The sequence below is a fragment of the Emydura macquarii genome, unplaced genomic scaffold (assembly GCF_026122565.2).
Source record: "Emydura macquarii macquarii isolate MOO-44397 ecotype Brisbane River unplaced genomic scaffold, CSIRO-AGI_Emac_v2 contig_2422, whole genome shotgun sequence".
NCBI lineage: Eukaryota > Metazoa > Chordata > Testudines > Chelidae > Emydura > Emydura macquarii.
The window spans coordinates 14,119,087-14,146,957 of NW_027132559.1; the positions used below are offsets into that span (position 1 = coordinate 14,119,087).

At 43.5% G+C, this 27,871-nt stretch overlaps 1 protein-coding gene across 2 annotated transcripts in view; it reads right to left on the reverse strand.

Moving 5' to 3' along the window:
• The window catches only part of PLCL2 (phospholipase C like 2), a 195,728-nt gene that overhangs the window by 13,400 nt on the left and 154,457 nt on the right, over window positions 1-27,871 (reverse strand). The window contains exon 6 of one of the 2 annotated variants that reach the window (XM_067561951.1): window positions 12,019-12,128. The exons of the other annotated variant lie outside the window; for it this stretch is intronic. Within the exon in view, the coding sequence (XP_067418052.1) occupies window positions 12,019-12,128 (110 nt within the window). The remainder of the gene's footprint in view (window positions 1-12,018; window positions 12,129-27,871) is intronic. 2 annotated transcript variants of the gene reach the window in all.

The following is a 27,871-nucleotide window of genomic DNA, read 5'->3' on the forward strand; positions in this document are numbered from 1 at the left end:
CACATGCAACCCAAATGAGCACTGCTGCTGAAATTCTCCGATCAAAGGCACAGGGACGCACCATCACTTGAAGTGAAGCACCCACAAGGACACTCTTCGAAGAAGAATGGTTCTTACTACTCCTTTAAAAATGCTTTCCCCACAGCAGTGGATGGGGTACTGATCATACCCACAAACCTATTATGGGGCATGAACACTGCAATTAGTGGGTGTGCTGACAGGAACTTCCTGCACCCTTTCCAGTCTCTACTGTTCTTGTGGAGAGACAGCCATAATCTGACCCTAAATTTCTGATTTAGTACTTTGACCATTACATCCAACACCTTGAACTACATGCACTTCCTTCCTAATATAAAGTCACAATATATATCATCATGTCCACAATTCACACGTTTTCTTTAGCTCACAATACGTGTGCTATAGTCACTATTAAACCTCCACTTAATGTGAAATCAGAACACTTCCAAGAGTGAATTAAAATCAGACTACTTACCTAATGACCCTGGCCCCTTAGAGGTGATGAAAACAATGTCAAACTTCAGTGGCATTAAATCAGTTAAAATGTCTATATTATAAATATAATACACAAATAGAAATGTCAATCTTTTTTAAAAAAAAATATTGATACCTCATATAAATATTGTAAGTGTAAAGTCATAATTGCAAAGAACTTTAATATCCTCTGATAAAAGGTGCTATGTGCACATGATAATTATTCATTATTATTCTACATGAGGTTTCTAAAGTTGGTAAGAATATCTATTGTTTTTCAAGCTCCAGAAAAATATCAATTGTTTTTCAAACATCTCATTAGGATGAATAATTAGAAAATGCCTTCTTAATATTTGGTAGTGGTGGAGGGGATAGACTGAAATTTTGTTCCTGTAGCGTACACAATAAATGTAAGTGAAACTAGAAACCCACCCAGCACCACACAAACTAGCAAGCTTATATGCCACCGATATGCAAAACAAGAATAGTAGATTTAAAATTAATTATGTGGTGAGTGCCTATCCGAGTATTTTTAGAATTAATTGCTAGCGTCTCAAATAAAGCAGCTGGATTTTTAAAAATTATTTACAGGTCACTTTTAAGAAAGTGGACTTGTCTTTTCATTTACCATCATAAGAAAACCAAGGACATACATACAGTCTTGCTGCACCTCCACAATCCACACATCAGTGAGCACCCACTCTCTTTACCTTTAATGGTGTACAGTGGATTTTTCATGAAGATACTCATGTGCATTATTTTTAAGTTATTTTGAGGGGCTCCATAATACTGTACCTTCACAACAAAAAGCTCATTATGCTTGTATAACATAGAAATATATTTAGAGGAGGAAATTATTTTCCACATTCTATTCTGTTTTCCAGTATGGGCAAAAGAATTGACATTTGTACCTGACATGTCTAGAGAGTTAGAAAAGAAAACGTTAATATCTGAACTGCGATGGTTCTTCAAAGAGCGTTTTTTTTTTTGGAGAGGGAGGTTGGGAGCGGGTTGAAGCTAGTAGACAGTGAATGCACTCAGAAGATTTCTAACTTTTTTTTTAACCTTTTACTTTAAACTCCAAAGCTCTGCAAATAATAAAAATATATAATCACATTTCACAAGATTACCTAGAGATTTACAACACTAATTATTTCACTGTTCTTTAATTAAATAGTATAGAGTGGATATATCAAATTCCAAGGAGTTCTGCTCTCACCATAAAACTGTAATTTGTGGATCAATGGGAAAAGGAGCTGAATGAATATTTACATGCTGGAGGTCTGGGAATCAGTTATGCTAGCAGCCAGAAATGCTTCCCCTGTTTCATTAATAGAAACTCAATACAAACTACCTATCAGGATATATTTTACACCAGCATGAATAATCCCTTATATTTCCCAGTACTCCAGATTTATACTGGATAAAAACTGTGCACAAAAGGGGCTAGTGTTCTAAAATAGTGATTTTTTGGGGAAATGCATGCATATAAATTCAAATCATGCATCCTATGTGACACACAAGGGGTGAAATGCAGTCCCCAGTAAGTCAATGGAAGTTTTGCCATTGACTTTAATGACACTCTTAATGCAAAAGAAACTGACTGGGCTGAATCCCTGTGTGAGGTTGAGAGGAATCAACAGATCATGACTGCTGGAACCTTGGAAAAATAACCATGGTATCTGGTTGCTCAGACAACCAGTCTGGTTGTGCCTGAAACTTTTGAGTCTCAGCCCCACAACTTTTTCAGGCAGAGCAAAACTACTTTATATGCTCTTTGTTCAACTACTCAAAATTTGGCATGTGCTGACCATATCCTATGTATAAATGTGCCTAACTTTAACTTTTCAGAAGTGTCTAGAGATCTTGGGTGCTCATTTTGAAACTATTTAAATGGATCTGTTTTTCACAATGTTCTAAGCACCTGTCCTCTGAAAATTAAACCCCTACCTCTAAGGTGTTTCAACATGGGCATCCAAAAACAGATTCAATAGTCACTTTTGACAAACCTGGCCTGATTCACACACTTCTGAGGTATACAACTTGCATCCCAAATAACCAAGACCTAGAATAACTGTTGTCTACATTGCTATTATCTTAGAGATTCCCCCATCCCTTTGATGGAGGCAGGCAAAAAGGACTCTCTCATATATGAAAAACACTGAGGTCACTAAATAGAATGGTTACTTACCTCATAACTGTTGTTCTTCAAGATGCGTTGCTCATGTTCATTCCCAATTTAGGTGTGTGGGCACGCCACATGCACCAGTGCCAGAAATTTTTCCACCAGTGGTACCTGCAGGGCTGGCTCTAGTGCCCTCTGCAGCAGGGTGCATAGGCACCCGCATATAGGTGCTGCTGGACCCCCCTCCCTCTCAGTTCCTTCTTGCCAGAACTCCAACTGAGGGGAAGGAGGGTGGGTGTGGAAAAGACATGAGCAACACATCTTGAAGAACAACAGTTATGAGGTAAGTAACTCTTCTTCTTCGAGTGCTTGCTCATGTCCATTCCCAATTTAGGTGACTCGCCAGCAGTGTCCCTGGTGGTGGGCAGGAGTTCATGGATGTGACACTTGAAGCACCGCTCAAAGTCAGCATCGTCACGAGCTTTCTGCGTTATGGAATAGTGGGACACGAAAGTATGTACTGATGAACAAGTAGCAGCTCTGCAGATGTCCTGTATTGGGACATGTGCTTGAAAGTCTGCTGATGATGCCTGGGGCCCTCATTGAGTGGACTGTTAAAGATGCCGGAGGTGTGACTCCGGCCTGCTTGTAACAAGCCCGTATGCAGGTTGTGATCCACTTTGAGATTCGCTGTGAGGACACCGGCAGGCCCTTCATCCGATCCGCAGCCACGTTGAAGAGTTGAGTAGAATGACAAAAAGGTTTGATTCTGTCAATATAAAATTCTAGGGCCCTTCTCATGTTGAGGGTATGCAGACGCCTCTCCTTGCTGGAGTTGTGAGGCTTGAGACAGAAGACTGGCAGGAATATGTCCTGGTTAAGGTGAAAATGAGAGACCACCTTAGGTAAAAAGGCTAGGTGCAGGCGTAACTGGACCTTGTCCTTATAGAACATAGTGTAGGGAGGCTCTGAAGGTTAATGCCCTGATCTCCGAAACCCGCTTTGCGGACGTAATGGCTACCAGGAATGTGACCTTCCAGGATAGGTGCGTAAGGGAACACAAAGCTACGGGCTCAAAGGGAGGCCCGGTGAGTCTAGAGAGGACTAAATTCAGATCTCACTGGGGAGAGGGATCTCGTGTCAATGGAAAGAGCCTCTCCAAGCCCTTGAGAAATCTGGCCATCCTTTTGAGTGAGAAGATTGTTCTACCATCCACAGGAGGGTGAAAAGCCGATATGGCTGCCACATGGACCTTAATGGACGAGAAAGCCAATCCCCCTCTGCTTTAAGTGGGGCAGGTAGTCCAAGATCGTTGGGATTGAAGCTTTCATTGGGGAAACACCGCGCTCAGCCACCCAGCAGGTCAATAGTTTCTATTTAGCCCAGCAAGCAGATCTGGTGGACGCCTTTCTACTCTCTAACAGAATCCATTGCACTTGGGCTGAGCAAGCTTGCTTCTCCTGGCTCAGCCATGGAGCATCCATGCCATCAGGTATAGGGAGGCCAGATCCAGATGGAGCAGGCAACCTCGAGCCTGGGACAAGAGGTCTGGTCGTGACAGTTTGAGTAGCATCCCGACCCAATGCTGTCAGGGCCACGCCATGGCCACTAGGATGACCCGTGATTTGTCCCTCTTCACCTTTAGAAGAACTTTGTGGATTAAAGGTAATGGTGGGAAGATGTACATGAGATTCCCTGACCAGGAGAGGAGTTAGTGAGCCTTCGCTGAGCCCTTGGCGGGAACAGACTGAGTGTATTTCCTGTCGTCTTTGGTGGCAAAGAGGTCCACCTGGGGATTGCCCCACCTTTGGAAGATGTGAGCAGCCACCTCCGGGTGGAGGGACCACTCATGGTAAGAGCAAAAAGACCTGCTGACGTAGTCCACTAAAGTGTTGCCGATCCCTGGGAGATGCACCGCCTGCAAGTGAATGCTGTGACTGATACAAAAGTCCCATAAATGTATGGCCTCTTGACACAGGGCTGGGGACCAGGTCCCACCCTGTCTGTTGATACAGTGCATGGAGACCATATTGTCTGTGAGCACCTGCACTATGTTGCTGGAGAGATGCGGCAGGAAGACCGCGCATGCTAGGCGAATTGCCCCGAGTTCCATGATGATCTGTAACGCCAGTTCCCTTGTACTCTATGTGCCCTAGGTTCTTAGGGGACCTAGGGGAGACCCCTATCCCAAGTCTGAGTCATCCGAGATCAGTGATACCGACGGCTGAGGTGTCTCGAAGGGTATTCCTGAGAGCACATGGTGCGGTCTCATGTGTCACACCAGGAAGGTAAGTATTTGTGGAGGGACCGTGAGTATCCTGTCCAGGTGACGTCTGGCTGGTGAGTATACTGATGCCAGCCACATCTGTAGGGGCCTGAGGCGCAGTCTGGCATGCTGAACCATGTAAGTGCAGGCTGCCATGTGGTCTAGCAGGCTGAGGCATACCCTTGCCATGGTGAGAGGGTGGGCTGAAATGCAGGTTAGAATCTCTGACATTACCAAGAACCTTCCGGAAGATGCTCTGGCCCTGGTAGAATCCAGAACTGCTCTGATATCCTATATAAAAGATATAAACTATATCCTTTGGACTGGGACTAACGTTGATTTGTGCTCGTTTATTAGGAGGCCCAGCACTTGACAAGTGTTCCGGATAGTCACGAGACTGGCCTGGACGTGAGACCTTGACCTGTTCTTGATGAGCCAATCGTCCAGGTAAGGAAAAACGTGCACCCCTCTCCGTCAGAGGTAGGCTGCCACCACAGTCAAGCATTTGGTGAAGACCTTTGGTACACTTGAGAGGCCAGATGGAAATACCGTGAATTGATAATGGTGATCTCCTACCACAAATTGCAGGAACCTCCTGTGACCCGGGAAGATTGAGATGTGAAAATTAAATCGAGGGCGGCATACCAGTCGCCCAGATCCAGTGAAGGAATAACGGTGGCTAGGGAAACTACAACACTTTAGCTTTCTGAGGTACCTGTTGAGATGCCTTAAGTCCAGGATAGGCCTCAGTCCTCCCTTTGCTTTTGGAATTAGGAAATAATGGGAGTAAAAGCCTCGTCCCCTTAGATCTTGGGGAACCTCTTCCACGGCACCCACCTGCAAGAATGCTTGCACCTCCTGAACAAGGATTTGAGGGTTTCCTGAAGAGGGACAGGGAAGGAGGGTGGGAAGGTGGGAGTGAGGCAAACTGGAGGGTGTAACCGGTTGCTACCATGGTGAGTACCCCGCAGTCCGATGTTATGGTAGTGCAGGCTGGGAGGAAAGGGGCTAAATAAGAAGAAGACAGTAGGGAGGTTGGAACTGGGGTTAAAAATTGGTAGGTCACCCTTGGGCACACCTTCAAAAAGACTGCTTTCCGCCTTGATTATGGCAGCTGGAGCCTGGTTGTGGAGCAGCAGATGATGAGCAGCCCTGGTGCCTTTGATATCTCGTTTTCTTTCTCTTGTAGGAGTCACAGTCCTGGGAATGGCCTCCAAACCACTGCTATTGCTGAGGCTTGAAATGCCTCCTGGATGACGATAGGGTATATAGGCCCAGGGTCCACAGCGTTGCCTTTGAGTCCTTCATGACAGCCTAGAGTCCATCTATTCGGCAAAGAGGGCTGTGCCATCAAAGGCAAGGTCCTAGATCGACTGCTGGACCTCTGATGGAAGGCCCAAGGACTGCAGCCATGAAGCCCTTCTCATCGACACAGCTGATGCCATGGTCCTGGCTGCAGAGTCTGCTGCATCCGAGGCTGCTTGCAGGGATGCCCGGGCCACCGTTCTCCCTTCCTCCAAGATCATAGAATCATAGAGTTGGAAGGGACCTCAGGAGGTCATCTAGTCCAACCCCCTGCTCAGAGCAGGACTAACCTCAGCTAAATAATCCCAGCGAGGGTTTTGTCAAGCCACAGCTTAAAAACCTCTAAAGATGGAGATTCCACCACCTCACTAGGTAACCCATTCCAGTGCTTCACCACCCTCCTAGTGAAAAACTTATTCCTAATGTCCAACCTAGACCTCCCCCGCTGCAACTTGAGACCGTTGCTCCTTGTTCTGTCATCTGCCACCACCGAGAACAGCCTAGCTCCATCCTCCCTGGAACCCCCTTGCAGGTAGTTAAAGGCTGCTATCAAATCCCCCCTCATTCTTCTCTTCTGTAGACTGAACAAGCTTAGTTCCTTCAGCCTCTCCTCATAAGTCTTATGCTCCAGACCCCTAATCATTTTTGTTGCCCTCCGCTGGACTCTCTCTAACTTCTCCACATCCTTGTTGTAGTGGGAGGCCCAAAACTGGACACAATACTACAAATGCGGCCTCACCAATGCTGAATAGAGGGAAATGATCACTTCCCGTGATCTGCTGGCAATGCTCCTACTAATACAGCCCAATATGCTATTAGCCTTGTTGACAACCAGGGCACACTGCTGACTCATATCCAGCTTCTTATCCACTGTTACCCTCAGGTCCTTTTCTGCAGAACTGCTGCCTAGCTCGTTGGTCCCCAGTCTATAGCTGTGCATGGGATTTTTCCTAAGATGGCCTCAAACTCTTGTCTGAAGGGATACATCAATGAGTCCGCAAACTTTTCTAGCGACTGCCAGATATTAAAATGGTACCTGCCCAGCAGCACCTGTTGGTTTGCTACTTGTAGCTGTAGGCTAGCAGTAGAATAAATTTTGCATCCAAATAAGTCCAGCCTTTTTGCCTCTTTATTCTTAGATGTGGAGCTCACTTTATCCTGTCGGTCCCTTATGTTGGCAGCAGTGACTACCAGCGAACCTGGGGAGAGGTGGGTTTATAGGTATTCAAATCCCTTTTCCGGCACATAATACTTCCTTTCCGCCCTCTTTGACATGGGGGGGCAATGAAGTCAGGGCTTGCCACAGCACTTTGGCAAGTTTTACAATCCCTTCATAAACAGGGAGGGCCACTCTACCGGAGGCTGCTGATGCCAGGATCCCAAACAGCTCATCCACAGGCTCATCTAGTTCCTCTATTTTGAGGCTCAGATTAGATGCCACCCTTTTTAAAAGGTCTTGATGGGACCTGAAGTCATCCAGCAGAACTGCCGATAAAGGTCCCGCTACCGCTTCATCCGGTGATGATGAGGAAGAGGTTGGTAGCTGTGGTGGAGGGAGTCCGCTGCTTTGGGCGGGGGTGATCCCTCCTAGTCCGATTCTGCATCCAGGTGTGGTGCCGAGTTCTGGGGAATAGAGGATCTTGGTACCAAGGTCCCTCCTCCAGAACTGGCCTGCGGGATCCCAGAAGGAAACGCTCACTAGTAAGGCCACAGCCCAGGCCACCATCCTTGTGGCCATGCCCCTGTTGGTGGCATTGACGAGAAACCAGGTGCTGAGGCAGGGGCCTGCCTTGGCTGCTGAATCACTTCCTAACTTTACAAGGATGAGAAGCCACTGTCCGAAGGTCAAGGCAGTGCCGACTTCAAGTATCTCTCAGTGTCGTATGGAGAGGGGCGGCATTCCGGCACCAGCGAACGATATGGGCATGACGGGACTGGCTCTTATCCTTGGGTTTCTTGTAAGGACTAGGAGAGTGGGGTAGAGTGCCAGGGAAGCACGCTGGGGATCCAGCGACCTGTGCTGCTCCAAGGCCCAATATCAATGCTCTGCTATTCGGTGCCGGTTGTCTGGGGACCGATGGTGAGAGGTTGATCTGTCGTTACCTTGACCCAGGGAGTGGGGTTTCATACCAGGGGACCGTCTACGCATCAGCGAACGGTGTCTGGCAGTTGGGGACTGCCATGCAGATCTGTTTGCCAGCTTGCCCTTTGATAGGCTAACCGCTGGCTCCGGTGCCGCATCCAGTTGCAGCGGCCTGCCATCCCTCGGCGTCACAGGTATTGCCAGGAGGTCTTTCATTGCTTGAAAAGTCTCCAGGGTCAATGGCACCACCAGATGGCAAGGCCCTTTACCACTGCTCGGAGTCGGTGGGGGGCCTGGTGCCAGGGTCAAAGTTCCGCAGCGAGGGACCCTTTGGGGGTGGGAAGGATTGGTGACCGATGCGGGTCTCGTCCGGTCCCCCATATTTTTCTTAATCTTATCCACCGGTAAGTGCCCTCACTTGGTGCGCGTCTTCTTTGACCTCTTTTTCAATACTGGGGACGGTGATCGGTGCCGAGAAGATAAAGAAGGTGCAGCAGCTACAGTGTTCGGTACCGATTTCGATCTGCCTGGCTCCGACACTGATCTGAGTGCCAACTACATAAGGATGGCCTTAAGCCAAATGTCACAGTCCTTTTTAGTCGGTGGGCGAAACTTTTGCAGATTTTGTACTTTTCACAGCTGCTGCAGGCAACTGTGATGCGGGTCGCTCCTTGGTATAGGCTTCTTACATGAAGTGCAGGGTTTAAATCCTGGGGAACGGGGCATGCCCCGACCCTGGGACTCTAACAACTATAAAACTATGACTAACTACGGTTAACAATTAACTATTTATATAAGAATAACAAAAAACCACTAGGTTCAAGAAGACTTGCGAGAGCAAGAGACATTCCAGCACCATCACTGGCGGTAAGAAGGAAAACAGAGGGAGGGTGGCCGGCAGTGCCTATATGCGGATGCATATGCATGCCCCTGCAGGAGGCGCTAGAGCTAGCCCTATGGGTACCACTAGGGGAAAAATTTCCAGCACCGGTTCATGTGGTGAGCACACACACCTAAACTGGGAATGGACATGACCAAGCACTCGAAAAAGAATAGTTTGTTCCTAAACAGATGAAGTATTTAAATTTGAAATATCCTTGAACCTTCTTTACTACTATGAAAACCTTACAAACAGTTGCATTCAGCCACATGTTGGTCATATCTGGGTCCCCAGCATATTGAGCCCTACTTATCTGTACCCTTTTACTCTAGTATTTTTTTATTTTGATATTTCTCTTCTAACCTAATTTTTCCAAGCCATATAAAGTTTGCTTTAATTTTAATTTAATTTTGCTTTAATTTTAAAGCCTCTCTCATACAACACCCTCTCAAATAGCATAGCACCGTATCAATGACAGTACTGCATTTAGGGGAATCAGGTGGGTTGTTTTTTTTAATGCCTTACTCTGAAGCTTCTGAGACTGGGTAAAGCCTATGACTGAGAGCCTGGATTACCAGAGTTCAAAAGGAGAGAGACCTATCTATCTTTCATCTTCCTCATCTGCAAAACGGGGATGGCAATCATAATACTGTGACTGTTTAATATTTGTAAAGTACCTTTCAATAATGTTTTACATTTTCAGTGTGGCATATCCCATCATTATCTGCCACACTCAGAGACCAGATATTGATTGGATGGCTCATTGTTTGTTCTGATATGACATTTACTATGGGACAAGTTGTACCCTTCTACAGTGTGGGAGGAAACAAAGCAAGGTGATCACTGAAGAGCTTTGTTCAATTGTTCCGTCAGAAGGAAGAGCCTGCCATCTTCCAACCTTGCTGGTCCCAAGGGCATGGCACATGGGAGTGACAGGCCTTCAGTACTAACAGTGGTGAAGTATCACCATACAGTTCCTCTGGCCCCCCAAACTCTAGCATCACGGCTCCTGCAGAAGTTGGGATGCCATTGACCAGACACTCTGCAATTACAGAAAACTCCCTACACTCTGAATAGGATGCAGACATGAAGTCTAAGTTATTGCTGCTTCAGGCGGTATTAAATTAGGTAGGAATAGCCGAGATGATCTCTAATGCTTAGGATGGAAAAGTGCAGCAAATAACTCCTTTCCCTCATGCCCCTGACAACCTTAGATTATGATCCCCCGATGCATCCACAGAGTCCCAAAGCACAGGGGAATGATGCTTCAGTTCCTCATTTTTTTCCCTTCAGCCAAGATCCACCAGATCTAGCAGAAGCAGAGGGACAATCTGGGCCCTTTATCTTTAAACAGAATTTGGAACCTTACTGAAAGAATTTGTTACCTGTGAATGTTCTAATTAATCTAACCTATTTTTGCTTCTCCCTAGAGTTGGGTTCAAAGAGGACTTTTGCCATCTTAAATACTCTGAAAAACACAGCCCAGCATCTGTCAGCTGAAATTGGTAGCAAGTATGGGAGAACATGAGGGTGATGGTTTTGTGTGTAATGTTTTTCTGTAACAGGCATAATAACAGGAGTGTGGGGAGAAGAACTAAGCTGAGAAGGGGGTGTAAGAAAAATTTATTTTCAACAAATAAAAGAGATAGGGTTTAAAAAAGAATGTGTGGGAGGGAACAAAGAGAAATGAAACAATTTTTGTAATTAAAATAGATTTTACAGTTTAATATAGGATGGATGGGGGACAGGGAATCTTTATTAAATTTAAATAGAAAATGCTTTAAAAATGAGGCTGGAAGGACTGAATTGGAGGAATAAATTAAGCAAGGCAGCTGTGATAACTCTACCAAACTGTTTTACTCTGACTGTAGATGACAGGTATGAAAACAATTCTGCATTTTAATTGTCTAAGGTTGTCCATTTGAAAAAACTGTTTATACTACATCACTTCATGTTCAGTCAAAATGTAAGCAAAATGTGCTTAAGAAAAAGCAGAGAGAATTTCCAAGTCAAACATACTCAGTTATTCACATCAGAAGTATTAATACATTTCTGTATACATCATATTAAGCATTATTCATCATAGATTACAAAAGATCAACACTCTCATTTATTTCATAGACTTACAGACTTTAAGATCAGAAGGGACCAATATGATCATGTAAGTCTGACCTCCTGCACAACACAGGCCACAGAACCACACCCACCAACTCCTGTAATAGACCCCTAACCTATGACTAAGTTACTGAAGTCCTCATATCATGGTTTAAAGACTTACTGGTGGATTCTCTATACCATGAAGTGACCTGTGCCCCATGCTACAGAGGAAGGCGAAAAACCTCCAGGGCCTCTACCAATCTGCCCTGAGGAAAAATTCCTTACCGACTCCAAATATGGCAATCAGCTAAACCCTGAGCATATGGGCAAGACTCACCAGCCTTTCTTGATCTGCATTTATCTCAATACTACTTCTCCTTTTCAAATCACTGAACAGATTTTGAACAACTGCATAGCCTTTTCAGAGCCCTATTTACTCCACAAAAATCAATAATCATTGTCCCATCCACGTATTCAGGACCACATAGAGACCCTGTTAACATTAAAAGATTTTTCAAAGAAAGTTTCAAAAAACTAAACAAAAAAACCCCAAAGAAATTACAATGGTAAAAGTCAGTGTGCTCTTCTAAATTCATGTTGACAGCCTGTTACGCTTTCAGGATACATGAGCTAAATTTATAATGATAGTAAAAGAAATTAAATTAGGTCACATAATGACCACTAATTAGCTACACAAGACATTATAATAATAAGACTAAGTGTGAATGGAATAAATAACATAATTGCCAGCACGAGCGAAGAGACATTACCTTTAAAATTGTAATATTCCAGGTAAAACTCTCTATTGCTTTTTGCAGTTTCCTTTCTTTTAAACCTTCCTTTGCTCCTACATTGTGCAGGTTTTCATGGAACTCCATTGCTGTGGAGGGTGAAAAGAGATGAATTTAGAATTTTAGTATTTAATCTGAATTTTCATGATAGTAGAGTTAGATTTTCTAGAAACATTTCATATAAATAACTTCCTGGAGCTGCAGTCAAAAGCTTTGATAAATCTGAACTGGAATAACGCACAGATGAGAGACTGAAAATAAAGTCATAATGAAAAAACAAATTGATGGATGGGTGAAAAAATCTGAACATTTTTAATCCATACTGGCAAATGATCATATTTTCAGTCATACAAATTTAACCAACATGTCAATGTACATTTATTTTCTAAGAGAAAGGCAGCATTTTGTAAGTTATTATTGGGTTATATAAAAGCATCACCATCTTCACAATACAAAACTCCACAGTACTTGTAATCCAATTAATTGCACTATATTTAAAAGTCTTTTAGTGAGTTGCTGTAATGTGGAAACAGTAACTTCATTAAATGTTATCTTCTGACCAACATATTTTGCATGTTGGTCTTTTGTGCATTAAATCTAGATAATGAATAATTTGATTTGAACCATAGCATTTTTATACCAATGGATAGACTAGATGGAACTTTTCTCTAAGAAAAATAACATTGCTGTTGTTTCATGTCAGATATGGTAAATTTAGAATAAAAACATTGATATCTTCTTCATACAAGGACAGAACTGGCCCCCTCATGTGTGCAGGCAGTTCACTAGTATAGTTCTGCTACACAAAGCGTAGGATGCAGGAAACTGCGCTTGTTGGCACTCCACTTGTTATGTCTACACGATGAGCTAGGGGTTTGATTCCTCTGCTTGTGTGCACATACTTGCACTAGCTTGATGTCAAGTAATTGTCTCATTGCCACTCTGTACCCTGGGGCTGGGGATTCTGTTCCATACTCCCAATCTCCCTGACTCAGAAGATTTGGTCCATAATGTTCCATACAGTAGTAATGTCATGCTATCGCCATAAAGATATGAACAAAACACATTTAAATTTCTCCTTCCAACCCCAACCCCTCATGTCTCTACAGGTTAGATTTATGTTTTTTTGAATGCCTTAATGTACATTTCCATACCTTAATATGTTTGGATTTATTTTTCTGTACTGGGCAAATTATGTGTTCTACGTATTCATAACCGTCACATGTAGTCATATGTCAAACTCAGGTACATTAAAAAGATTGAATCCCAAAGCCAACACCTTTTTTAAAAAAAGCTTCATAAATTGATTTGAATGACAAAGTGGTCATTTTTGCTTTTATTATATTTTTAATGGATTGCAAAGAAAACTGAAATATCGCATTCCTTATCTGAATTAAATCAATGTATCATTTTTATTTAAAAATATTAACTTCCTCATAACTCTGACTCAGTCTCTGGAGACAAGCCTCAATTAAACCATTTATAATATATTTGCCCAACACAGATGATCAACCAGGTGAAAAATAAAATTCATTCATCCATAGTATGTATTTCCTGTTCATATAATCTACAATCAGTTTAACAATATGACTATGGAAAGACTCAGAGACCCACAGCTATTGGGTCACAATGTAGTCACAATGTCAAACTCCCAATACAGCCATGAAAATAAAACTTTTCTTATGTGTAGTTGGAGCCCTCTGAATATATTGTTTCCCCAAATCCACAGTTTTGGATTCACCGTGCTATATTCAGCTTATTAGCAGGAACACAGACCAATTCTATAGGAGATAGGCACAAGCCCTGCCTCTTCATTTCATAACCATCTTCCCAGCAGTAATAAATTCAAAGACAAGCAGGGAGGAAAGAAGGCAAATACGGCTGCAATACATTCAGACAACTTCAGTCACATTTACAAATGTCATTTTCATCTTCATAAATATGTTTCTGCAAATTCTAGCTCTTAGGAAATAGTGAACAGTAATCACCTTGAACTGAAAGCACTGATACAGAGACTAAAGGACTTCATTTTACTGATAATGTTATCACAATGCATGAACCATACTCCAGTTTGGCAGCTTTGCAGATTTCAAATTATCATGTATGTAGTACCAACTGTGAGCTATTCATTTAAAATACAAGGACAATGGTAATAGCATATCCTAGAAGCCACCATATCGCTACTGAAGTAGGCTTAAAGACCTTTTGGAGTGGCCACTGTTGCGTTTTTGTAGCGTACAGATTCAAAAACCTATTTAGAGGGGTACTATTCTGAATTGGGAATTGTTGTGGAAGGGTGGATTTAATAAAAAGACAACTTAAATAGCCAACATGAGCACAGGAAAAAGAAAGGCAGTGAAAGAGATATGCACAAATTTCTTGTCAATCTTAAGGAGCAATTTGGAATAAGATGAAGGATAATTTTGTCTGTGAATCTTCACTACTGGCATGTTGAATAATGGAGTCACTAACTTTTGGCTGAAGTTATAGCCACCAGAAAAAAAATGGTTACTAACTTTTCATAATTGTTGTTCTTCTAGATGTGTTGCTCATGTCCATGTTGCACACACCACATGCACCACCACCAGAAGGTTTTTCCCCAGTGGTATCTGTTGGGTTGGGTCTGGTGCCTGCTGGAGTTATGTCCTCATGGTGCTGTATAGAGGACCCTGCCGACCCTCCAGCACGTCAGTTCCTTCTTGCTGGCTAACTATGACAGAGGGGTAGGCGGGTGGGTCTTGGAATGGACGTAAGCAAGCACTTGAAATAGAAAAAACAGTTACTAACCTTTCATAGCTGTTGTTCTTTGAGATGTGGTTAGTAACCGTTTTTTCTATTTCAAGTGCTTGCTCATGTCCATTCCAATGTAGGTGACTCCCAAGCAGTTCAGCAGGAGGAGGAACTGGAGTTCATTGGCATGCAGTTTGCAGCACCTCTCTGCCAAAAGCAGCAGCATGTCTGGCTTGACAGGTAATGGCATAGTGTGAAGCAAAAGTGTGGATTGAAAACCATGTTGCAACCCTACAGATGTCCTGGATCGGGACCTGTGCCAGGATTGCTGCCGAAGGCGCCTGTGCCTTCGCGGAATATGCTGTCAAAGCAGGGACATGTACCTTTGCAGTAGGATGCGTGGATACAGAACGTGATCCACAATGAGATTCTTTGGGATGAGACTGGAAGGCTCTTCATTCTGTCTGCTTTTGCTATGAAGAGCTGAGTCATCCTTCAAAACGTTTTTGTCTTTTCGATGTAGCATGCCAGTGCATGCCTGACATCCAGGGAATGAAGTTGCTGCTCTCGGGTGTTGGCATGTGGCTGTGGGTAAAAAAAACGGGAGGAATATGTCCTGGTTCATGTGGAATTATGACAACACCTTCGGCAGGAAGGATGGATGAAGGCGCAGTTGAACCTTGTCCTTGAAGAAGATTGTGTATGGAGGCCTTAATCTCAGAGACCTTTCTGGCCAATGTTATGGCTATCAGGAAGGCTACTTTTCAGGACAAGTAAAGTAGAGAACATGTTACTAGGGATTCAAATGGGGGCCTCTTAAGTCTTGATAGTACTAGATTGAGAATTCAGGGGGGGATTGGTTGTTAGAGTTGAGGGTACAGCCTGTCCAGACCCTTGAGAAAATGGCTGACAATTGGGTTGGCAAAGACCAATCGGCCAATGACCCAGGGATGAAATGTCAAAATCACAGCGAAGAGGACCTGAACTGAGGACACAGACAGCCCTTTCTGTTTTGAGTACAACAAGTAGTCCAGGATAAAGGAAATTGATGACTGCATGGATGAAGTACCTTCCGGCATCGACCAAATCAAGAACCTTTTCCATTTAGCCTGGTACAGGGCTCTAGTGGATGTTTTTCTTCTGCCAAGGAGGACCTCTCTATTGAGTTAACTCCAGGGGGCTTAGCCATGGAGCTTCCATGCTGTCTGATGCAGAGACACGAGGTTTGGATGCCGAAGGCAGCCATGATCCTGGGAAATCAGATCTGGGATGAGGGGCAGGCTGACTGGAGTCTCCACCGAGAAGTACAGGAGGGGGTGAACCAATGCTGACATGGCCAGGCTGGGGCTATCAAGATCATGGAAGTCCCTTCCCCCCTGACCATCAACAGCACCTTGTGAATGAGTGGAATTGGCAGGAACACATAGAAAAGATTATCCTTCCAAGAGACAAAGAATGCATCTGCAACTGGTGGTCTGCGTCCTGTGATTCAGGAAGGAGCAGAACTACAGGTACTTCCTGTTCTTGTTGCGAACAAGTCTGTATGGGAAACTCCCCACCATTGGATGATGCTGTTCATGTTATCTGGGCAAATGGACCACTCGCGATTGGCGAAGGACCTGCTGAGACAATCCACCAACTTGTTCTGAGATCCCGGAAGATAGGATGTATCTAGGATGTATTGAGTGGGCTATGCATAATTCCCACAGTTTGAAGGCTTACTGGCATAAGGGAGAAGCGCATGCTCCCCGTCTGTTTATATAATACGATTGTTGTCGTTTTGTCCGTCATTACTGACATGCATTTGCCTTCTAGGTGGGACTGGAAGGTTTGGCAGGCCAGGTGCACTGCTCTCAGCTCTCTGATATTGATATGCAGTGAGAGCTCCGCCTAGGACCAAAGACCTTGAGTCCTGAGCCTCCCTAAATGACCTCCCCACCCCATTGCTGATGCATCCGTAACTAGGGACTGTGAGTTGTACGGTCTGGAGAAAGGTACCACTGTGCAGACTGCCTGCAGTTTCAGCCAACAGAGGAGGGTACTGATCACTGAAGAAGGAAGCGTGACCTCTCTGGTGTGACCTGTTTGATACACTGAGGCCAGCCAGGCTTGGAGATGTCTGAGCCGCAGTCTTGCATGTTGCATGACATACATGCAGGCAGCCATATGTCCCAGGAGGTTCAGGCAATCTGTTGCCAATGTGGTATGGTAGCTTCTGAGGTTCTGTCTGATGGAGCATATAGCCCAGAATCAGGACTTCAGAAGGAAAGCTTTGGCTTGGACTGAGTTGAGTACTGCCCCTATAAACGCTATCCTCTGGACAGGTGAGAGAGTCAACTTCTGGGCATTTATCAATGGGTCTAACTTGTCAAAAGTTGACCTTATCAAGTTTATGTTCGACTCCACCTGTGCCCTGGTGTGGTCCTTGATCAGCCAGTTGTTGAGGTACAGTTAAACCTGTACCTTTTGCTTTTTCAGGAACGCAGTGATGACTGCCATACACTTGGTGAACATGCAAGTGGCTGCTGACAGGCTGAAGGGGCGGACAGTAAACTGGTAGTGGAGATGTTTCACTACAAACCATAGAAACTTTCTGTGGCTTGGGAGAATTGAGACGTGAAAGTACTCATCCTTCAAGTCGAGGTCAGCATGCCAGTCCTCCAGATCCAGGAAGGGAATAATGCAGGCCAAGGAGATCATGTGCAATTTCAGCCTCTTCATGAATCTGTTGAGCTTTCACAGGTCCAGGATGGGTCTGAGACTGCCCTTGCCTTTTGGGATTAGAAAATAGCAGGAGTAGAAATCCTTGCTCCTTAGTTCCCAAGGAACCTTCTCTGTTGCTACTGCTTGAATCAGAAGTTACTCATAAGAAGAGTCCCTGAAGATGGATTGGTAGGTGGATAGGTGGGAAGGAGGGAGACAACTAAATTGCAGGGAGTATCCCAGTCCTATCATGCACAGTACCCAGTGATCTCAAGTAATCTGGGCCCAGGCCTGACAGAAGTGGGAGAAATGGTCCAGAAAACATAGGGATTATAGATCAGATGTGTGAACTGATGCATTGGCCTCAGCCACACCCTCAAAAGTTTTGCTTTGATCTGACTGCCTCACGGGCCTGACTCTTTGGGTGGATGAAGGAAGAACAAGCCTTCTCCTATAGTTCCTGCCACACCTCCTGTTATAGCCCTGCCTGGGCTGTGTTTGGTAGAAGTGAGGCAGGGGTTGCAGCTTAAAGTGCTTCCTCTGAGGAGCCTGGGTGTGGAGTTCAAGGAACTTGAGGGTGGCCCTTGAGTCCTTTAGACTATGGAGCTTCAAGTCTGTTTGCTCAGAGAAGATGGACGTGCCCTCAAATGAGAGGTCCTGCACAGTTTGTTGAATCTTATAAGGGAGGCTCGAGGCCTGAGGTTATGACCTCCTGCCTCAGAGCCACGGATGATGCCATGGTCCGGGTTGCTGAATCAGTCATGTCAAGTGCCTTTACCACAGCACTGCCCTCTTCAACCAGGGTTGAAAATTCCATCCTGTATTCCTGCAGTAGTAGCTCTGCAAATTTCATCACAGTTCCCCATGAGTTAAAATCATATTGGCTAAGGAAGGCTTGCTGGTTAGAAATGCGAAGCTGGAGCCCTCCCGTAGAATATGTTTTCCTACCAGAGGGGTCCAGTTTTTTAGTATCCTTAGGCTTAGGCATTGGCCCTTACTGGCTTTGTCTCTTGCATTTGTTTGGAGCCACGACCACTATTGGGTCCAGGGGTGGGTGAGTGTATAAATACTCAAACCCCTTTGATGGAATAAAATATTTTCTTTCTACTTCTTTTGCTATAGGGTGCAAAGAGGCTGGAGTTTGGCACAAGGCCTCAGTTGGCTCCTGAATAGCTCTGTGCAGTAGAAAGGCCATTCGGGACTGGTCTGCAGTGATCAGGATGTCCAGCAAGGAATCGGCAGACTCCAAGACTTCCTCCATTTGGATCCCCAGGTTTTGGGCCACCCTCCTTAGAAACTGATGAGCCCTGCTGTCATCAAAGATGGCAGTGGTGGAGGTTCCCACCATCACCCCATGAAGGGACGAGGTTGATGATGTTGCGTGGAGGGGTACTGGCCTTTGCTCCTGGCCCTCGGCTCTCAGGGGGTCTCTTGGTGCCAGTTTTTCAGGCATGGTGCCTGGTTAGGTGCGCTGTTCATGAACAGAGAGGAGCAGAGGGAGAGCTCTGCTCTTTGATTCAGCCGAGAATGATCGTCTTGAATAAGACCCTTAGGAGTTTGATGAAATGCCCATGGTGTCGAGAATGGCCACTGCACTGGTACTTGCCACTGTGTGGGTCGGGGCATGGGGGGAAGCTCTGTCCTGTGTCTGCCCTTGACTGCTGCCGCTGACATCGGTGCCGGCTCTGTCTTGATGTGTAGGATTCCAACTCCGATTCTAACAGGGAAGATTCGCTCTGGGGGGATCATGGAGGAGCGGTACTGGATGGTGCCAGTGAGCAGTGCTATGAGGGGGGTGACCAGGATGGCATCATCACCGGATTCCCCCTTGATGGCACCTGATGTTTTGGTGATGCAGACACCGTTCTCTTCTCCGGTGCCCGTTCCCGTCTGGTGGGAGACGGTGGTGCCATGAGGGGAATCAACTCCCTAGCTTCTTCAAATGCTTTCGACATGAAAGGCAGAACCAGCTGTGCTCCATGGCTCTCCGGCAGGGGAGAGTTCAGTAGCACCAGACTCATTGGACTCCTCCCTAGGACCAGAGTTGATAGCATTGTGCTGGTTGCTGCAGAGCTCAAGTGGCCAGGCACAGGTCACACTCTTTCAGAGTCCTTGTGCCCCGCAGGACTCGGCATGGGAGAGCACCTAATCAGCTTTCTTTTGCTTTTTGCACAGCACCGGGGATTGGGATTGGTGCCAGGCATTTTCATGAATGGAGCTTCTCGGCACTGGAGAACCCTGATGGTGCCAAGAGTCTCTCACTGAAGAGTCCCTCCTCAGTGCCAGAGTCTCCCTCATGGATGCAGGAGCACTCCTCACTGAGGCTGAGGTGCTGGGAGCTGGGTCGGCCTGACTTGGCTCTGAGTGAGGGCGAAGTGCTGCCTCCAACAGGAAGAACTTAAGCCTCTGGTCCCGCTCTTTTTTGGTCCTGGAACAAAAACTTCTGCAGATCTTGCAGCAGTCTCTGGTAGGATTCTCCCAGACAATTTAAGCATGTTGTCTGGGGGTTGCTCCTGCATATGGCAAGCCCCACATGACTTAAACCTTGGAGACTGAGGCATGCCCCAATCCCAGGGAAAGAAAATGACCCCGATAAGCAGGATCCAACTCTACTTTAATTTACTACACTTACCCTATTTCTTTAAAACTATTTACAGATATGGAAAAAGAAGTCCACGGGGGAATAGTTGCAGATGCAAGGGAAACCAAGCATTCTAGTGAGCATCACGGGCAGTAAGAAGGAACTGGAGGGTCGGCAAGGACCTATATACAGAGCCATGAGGGCACAACTCCAGGGGGCACCAGAGCTGACCCAACAGATATCACTAGAGGAAAAGCCTTCCGTCAGTGGTGCACGCAGCGCGCACACACCTACATTGGAATTGATATAAGCAAGCACTTGAAGAAGAAAGCTGCCTTGTGAGACAGACTGTAACTGTCACAAAGATGATGGGTTCAGAGGCTGGGCAAGTTTTCTCAAGACTGGATTGATGTCTGGGTATTGGGAAGGTAGCTTTAGCACCAAGTCTCCACTGTGGTTGAGCTGTGTTTGGATGTAGTGACCAGTGGCTACAGCAGGGAGCTGATTGCAGGTCTCTGATCCTCAGCTGCCCACTCCCACAATAGATACTATGCCAGTGGACAGTCAGGCATAGTGAAGCTCTGATTCAGCCCCCTCTACCCACCATGCATGCATGTTCGCTCGTACTCTCGTTCCCCATACTCTGGGGATGGGAGTGGAGCAGCTGAGCTAGGAGACAGTAGAGCTGGTGAATTCTCCACTGCCTATTTTAATCTATTTCAAGGCCATTTTGTGCCATGTAAGCTTTGCAAAGTGGCTTCAGCAGAACAGAGACTATGGCCCAGAATGTTTAGAATGCACTTGACTATGAATAAACATTTGCTTTCAACCAGCTCATGAAAAACATGTTAGCTGCCAAGTAAACCTGGTTTGACACCATGTGTCGTCTCTGACCTTCATGAGCACCAGCCTGCATCCCAAAATATTTTTAAGAGGCAAAGCAAAAACACCCTAAACCAATCAATTGAAATAGGATAACAAGTTTGAAAATAACTTAGTTTTCTATTAATTATTGGCAACTCTTTTAACATATGGTCTTTTAGAACCTCTAACACACTAGAAAGGAAGTATGGTGTAACTAATCTCATACTTTGTGACAATCAGTCAAGAACTAACATTAACAATATTTTTAGGTCTTCAAACCATGACTATCTTTTACAGCTTCATTTTGGTTCAGGTATGAATCATTCCTTAAAGCTTTTGCAAAAATGCTTTGTTCTGGGGGAAAATAAAGTATATTTCAAAATTGCAGTTAGGAACTGCAAAAAAACACATACTTCTGAATGAACGTACATAATGCAAGCTAGTTCTTCCACAGGGTTAATTTGTGGCAGAATATTTTAAGGTCATTTATATAAAATCTACTGTAAAGTCTAGTACTCACACTGGATTATCAGCAGTACTATTAAGTTGTATTAAAATTGAAAGTACTGTGCACTGACATTGCTATTGACTAGAACACACTTTTTAATTTGTAGGGCCTCAAGCTATTTGAAGGTGAAAGATGAGTCCATGAAGTGCCTCCAGTTCCAGTTCTGTTGCTGGATAGTAAGATGGTGTGTTATTGCCTCTCTCTCCAGTCCCACAGCCGGAGAGAGAACTAAACTCAGTATAGGCTTGATCTTGCAAGGTACTGAGCATTATGTAGATTCAGCAAAGCATTTAGCCATAGTCCTGTTGAGATCACTGTCCCTATTCACAACTATTAAAGTTGAGTGAGTGGTCAAGTACTTTGCTGGATCAAGACCAGAGTATTCAACACCTGGCAGGATTGAGCTCTATATAAGTTGCAGAAGCCTCAAGGAAACAGGACACCATGCGGCTGCTTGTTTTGCTTGTGCTTAGGTCTGGCCATTTCTTGCTTTACTATTAGCTAACAACTGATAAAAAAGTAACAAAGAAATTACTTTAAATTGATGTGGGCAAGATAGAGAAGGGAACTAAGGAGGAAAGACAGGGTTTCTAATTCTGAAATAAATGAAATGGGAAACACATATTTGCACAAAATCATGTAAAAACCCCTTAAACTAATACATATTTGAAGTGAAAACTTATCTACAAAATTAAATACAGATTGTATTAACTGGAGGCCTAGAAACATTGTTTTTGCAGGAGATAATTTCTTACCTTTTTGCAAGTGTGAGTTCAAATTTAGCTCTCATTAAGATGTATAATGAATCTAGTACTTGAGCAGGTTTAATTACTTTTAGAATTATTAGCTCTCATTAATATTTTGGACTGTCTGACAACACCATGATTGATAACAGACACTCGACTACACTAAACTTGAATTATTAGATTATTCAGAGCTGTATTCCTGTGTATACCATCTGTCTAATCCACAAATCACAAGTTACCCATCTTTTCTAGCTTTTGTTGACAGCTGTCAAAAAAGGGACAAGCTAAGGTTTCTGAGAGATTATGAAGATTACACGATACCCAAGAATGCTAAGGCAACTTTCAGCTGTTAATGATTCATTGTGTTTGTGCAAGGAAATCCCTCAGCAAAGTAGATCAACACACACTGTTACTCTCAGGGAGTAAAAATATCTGGTTTTCCTCTTTGCTGGGACCAAACTTTTTAGATGTGAGAAAATACCACACTTAATTCAAACTATACTATTGCTAAGAAGATTTTTTTTCTTGATTTAGGCTGTAATTCATTCTACTCTACAACTCTAATTCAGCATGTTCTATATGAAAAATCATGGAACAGGTCCTCAAGGAATCAATTTTGAAGCACTTGGAGGAAAGGAAGATGATCAGGAACAGTCAGCATGGATTCACCAAGGGCAAGTCATGCCTGACCAAGCTGACTGCCTTCTATGATGAGATGATTGGCTCTGTGGATGTGGGGAAAGCGATGGACATGATACACCTTGACTTTAGCAAAGTTTTTGATATGGTCTCCCACTGTATTCTTGCCAGCAAGTTAAAGAAGTATGGGTTGGATGAATGGACTATAAGGTGGATAGAAAGCTGGTTAGATTGTCAGGCTCAAGGGGTAGTGATCAATGGCTCGATGTCTAGTTGGCAGTCGGTATCAAGGGTCAGTCCTGGGGCCAGTTTCATTCAACATCTTCATTAATGATGTGGAGGATGGAGTGGATTGCACCCACAGCAAGCTTGTGACACTAAGCTGTGGGAAGTGGTAGATACACTGGAGGGTGGAGATACGGTACAGAGTGACCTAGACAAATTGGAGGATTGAGCCAAAAGAAATCTGATGAAATTCAACAAAGAGAAGTGCAAAGTCCTGCACTTAGAATGGAAGAATCCCACACACTGCTACAGATTGGGGACTGATTGGCTAAGCAGCAGTTCTACAGAAAAGGACCTGAGGATTACAATGGACAAGCAGCTGGATATTCGTCAACAGTGTGCCCTTGTTGCCAAGAAGGCTAACAGCATATTGGGCTGCATTAGCAAGAGCATTGCCAGCAGATCGAGGGAAGTGATTATTGCCCTCTAATCAGCACTGGTGAGGCCACATCTAGAGTATTGTGTCCAGTTTTGGGCTCCCCACTATAGAAGAATGTGGACAAACTGGAGAGAGTCCAGTGGAGGGCAACAAAAAAGATTAGGGGGATGGGGAATATGACTTATGAAGAGAGGCTGAGGGAACTCAGTTTATTTAGTCTGCAGAAGAGAAGGGTGAGGGGGGATTTGATAGCAGCTTTCAACAAGCTGAAGAGGGGTTCCAATAGGTAGGCTGTTCTCAGTGGTGGCAGATGACAGAAATAGGAGCAACACTCAAGTTGCAGTGGGGGATGTCTAGGTTGGATATTAGGGAAAAAAACTTTTCCACTAGGAGGTTAGTGAAGCACTGGAATGGGTTACCTAGGGAAGTTGTGAAATCTCCATCCTTAGAGGTTTTTAAGGCCTGGCTTGACATAGACCTGGCTGGGATGATTTAGTGGGGGTTGGTTCTGCTTTGAACAGGGTGTTGGACTAGATGAGCTCCTGAGGTCCCTTTCAGCCCTAATCTTCTCTGATTCTATGATATATTTAGGATCAAACTGAAATATTTAGACACTGGCCTTAATAGGAATAGGGGATGATGTGGAACAAAATTGTTTCATGTGGAGAGCTAGGAGAGACGATGTCTCAGGCTAGTACAATCCCTTCCTGAGCAGCCAAGTGAATTTTGGAAAGATGCATTCTGCTCTGTTCAGTGCTGCTGGCTCATTATGCGGCTTGGGAGGCCACTGCATCACTGCCTCCTTTGAGTCAACAGGCACCTCTGGAGGCACACATAAATAAGCTCTGAAATTGTGACAGGCCTTTGTGTGGCCATTCAAGGTTGAGTGAGAGGCTTCTTCGATTCTTCCCCAATATCTGCAGTTGAGTTTGTCACAATTATGTCTGAATGACTTTTTATATACCTATTGTCATAGTATCTGGGCTTAACTGCTAAATTAGACACCACAATCAATTAATTAAAATTATTCACAATAGAGTGCAACACTTCCCAGAATGGAAGCATAGCCACCATTATTAATAATTAAAGACAGCAATCTAGTAATGGTGCAGAGCCAATCAGATGCTGGACTGAGTGATGTGTCAATCAAATACTTGACTGAAATGATGTGTCTGAAAGTACAAACTCTGACTCCAGCAGACCACCACAGGAAACTAGAACTCCAGTGATTCTAGTCATTACAATAACGCATAAGACAACATAGAGTCCATAAATTAGCTAGGTCCCAAACCATACAGAACTTCACAAATTAAAACCAACACCTTGAATTATTTCAGAAGGAGTTGAGAAGTCAGTGCAATTCCTAGACCAGAGGGGTAATATGCTCACAGGGATCCATTACATTATTAGAAAGCTTACTGCATTCTGTGCTAACTGAAAACTCTTTAATGGTTCCTTATTAACCATTTAAACTGCACCAAGAAAAAAAAAAGATTAATTTGTGCATGTTCAAACTTCTCTCAGTTAACTCGTTATCAAAAGCAATTATTACAAAGATGAGATCTGCTAAACAGAATAGGTAATCTGAAGTCTTAAAAATGTAACTTCTGATTCTCTTCTGGATTTTTGCCTGCAGAACTATGGCTATGGGAAGAGTCCTGTGCAGATACAAAAGTTGTATCTGCCTCCAATCCACAAAAATGGTCATCGGATATAAAGTGGATATCCACAAATTTGCAGGGCAAATTTGCTATAGGTCTTCAGTAGCAGAAAGCCAGTCGGTGGGAGCTGCAATAGTGTAAAATCTGGTAACTCCCTACACAGCCCCAAAAGTGACTGAGCCTCCCAGGCAGCCTCTGCCCCATTATAGAATACATCAAATCTGTCATCTGTCATCTTGGGGAAGGAAGCAGTAAATACAACTGTCTTCCTCCAGGATGAACTCACTTTTGTGAACTAGCATCCCCAGGGACAAGCACTAGGATCTCACCCCTTATTATAAATACCATCCCCTAACTTCCATCCAGACTTGGATGCACTATACAGTGGCACCTCAATGTACATAACAGTACCACCTGCACCCACTCTTCCTCAGTTAGATTATGGCCTTTTGGGGACTTTGTGAGACTAATACAAAACAAATACTCACTTGTCCTCTCAATTTTTGAAGCAGACAGGGCTAATTTAGATACTGCCCTTCGGCTGATGGATAGAGATTCTGCCTGAAAACTGTGTCAATCACTTATATCTTAATAAATATAGTATTTACTTACAAGATATAATACACAAATAAGGCTGTTCATGAATCAAATAAACAAATTAAAAACAAAAGACTTCAAACAAACTCACATACGCAGTTCACTAATTTATTCATGAGGATTAAACTTTCCTAAAATATTTTGTTACATGAGATAGTGAACAAAACATTTTGGGAGTGGGAAATGTGGAGGACAGAGCACATTTTTATGGGTGCAAAAAATGAAAGACTGTGTTTGAAAATCTGGCCCTTAACATGAAGGACTTGGTTAGGAAGAGAAACACTGTCATTTTACAAATTACTTATCCCAACCATGACAACACAGGTCATGTTAATACTCTATAGTTGTTAAAGGAAAGGATAAGAGTAGCATAGATCAACATCAGATCTGAAAGTTTGAACGAAACACTATCAATAGATTTTTCAGTTCTTACTCAGTGATTCTTACATCATACATCTCTGCTCTAAATTGCAACAAATTTTCACCTTACACTTAAAGTTCTCTAATAATCAACACTTAATTATTTTTAGATTATCAAGTTCTTTCTTTTCATAGCAAATTATTCTCTGCTTTCCCCATGCACATTGGTTACTCTGCATTTTCATGTCCTCCCCTCCCCCCCACACTACTCCAAACACGAGAAAAATGTATTGCCATCTAATTCCTCCACCATCTGTTGTAGCAGATGTATCTGTTATAAGCTATACAACATGACAGGGCATGAACTGTTTTACATTAATTCACACCTAGTGTATTGTGATGGACAAGACTGAAAGCTGAGCGCTGTCAACTAAACTACGCACAAATTGATATGACAATTCACATACTGGAATGTCTTATTGCTATAATATACTCACATAGATTGTATTTTTAAATGATAAAACGAGGCAAACTGAATGATATAACTGGCTGATAGGAAATCTGAGTCATCACTTGTCAGAATAATTCATGGTTTAGAATTTAGATTCACTTTCTGACCCCTAAATGGTGATAATTATAGTAATGGCTAACAATTCTTATCAGACAGAAACAACTTATCAGAAAGATGTAGAAGACTGTATAGTTATTAATTTGCAAATGAGCCACCACACATTGTTTATCATTTGCTGTTGCTTAATGTACCTAGATATAAAATACATATTTAGTGCTGTCCAGTGTATTACATATGTCAGCTGTGAAGTGCCAATGTTCCATCCTCAGAATAAGCATTCTATTTTTGGATATTTGTACCAGATATAAGAATTTATACCATATTTTAAAAATGACCCATCTCTTACTGTATTCTTTCCTTCATTTTTCCCAGAATTAAATACAAAATTCACAATCATCATATAGTCAATGATTGGAAAGAACAACATTTTGAAGTCATGAGTTGCAAACCCTTTAAACTACTAGTCCTTGCCTAGGACTCCTAGGTGGTATGGGAATATAAACAAGACATAATAATATTACTTAAAGGTGACATGTAGTGGAAAACAATGATTGCTTGTACCCTCTTTTATTTAATTATGAGCTGTAAATAATGTGCTAAACCACATAAAGCTGACTCTTTTCTTGCTTTTTCTACATTAGAAACATAGAAATATCAGGTCTTGAAAAACTTGTTTTGGCTGAAGAACTCTAGGAATGACATAGTTAGAGGGACTATGACTTTACAAAGACTGAAACTTGAGAGGGAAGAGATTTTTAGTCAGACTGTTTACAACTCTTGTTTTGTTTGCTTTTGTTAACAGTTATTACAAACTCATGACAAATACTTGGGAAAAAAACTCTCTTTGTAGAAAAAGGAACTTCTAGAGTGCTCTGTCAGTTCAGGGCTGAAAAAAGCTGCCATTTCTGTTCTCTGGTCTTTCAAGACGTCCTCCAGAAAACAGTAAAGACAAGCCTTAATATTTCTGATGTTTTTCCAGGTCCACACTAGAAACTTTGGCCAGTATAGTAATGCCAATTAGAGGTATGATATTTTGTGACATTTCTATGCCAGCAAAATCCCTAGCGTAGATAGAATTAAACTGATATGGAAGTGTTTTTGCTGGTATAGTTTATTTGGCTCACCAAACCAGTATAAACTTTCTCAACAAGGACACTTTTTTGGGGGGGGAGGGAGAAGGGCTGATATAAGGTATGGCTACAGCAGTA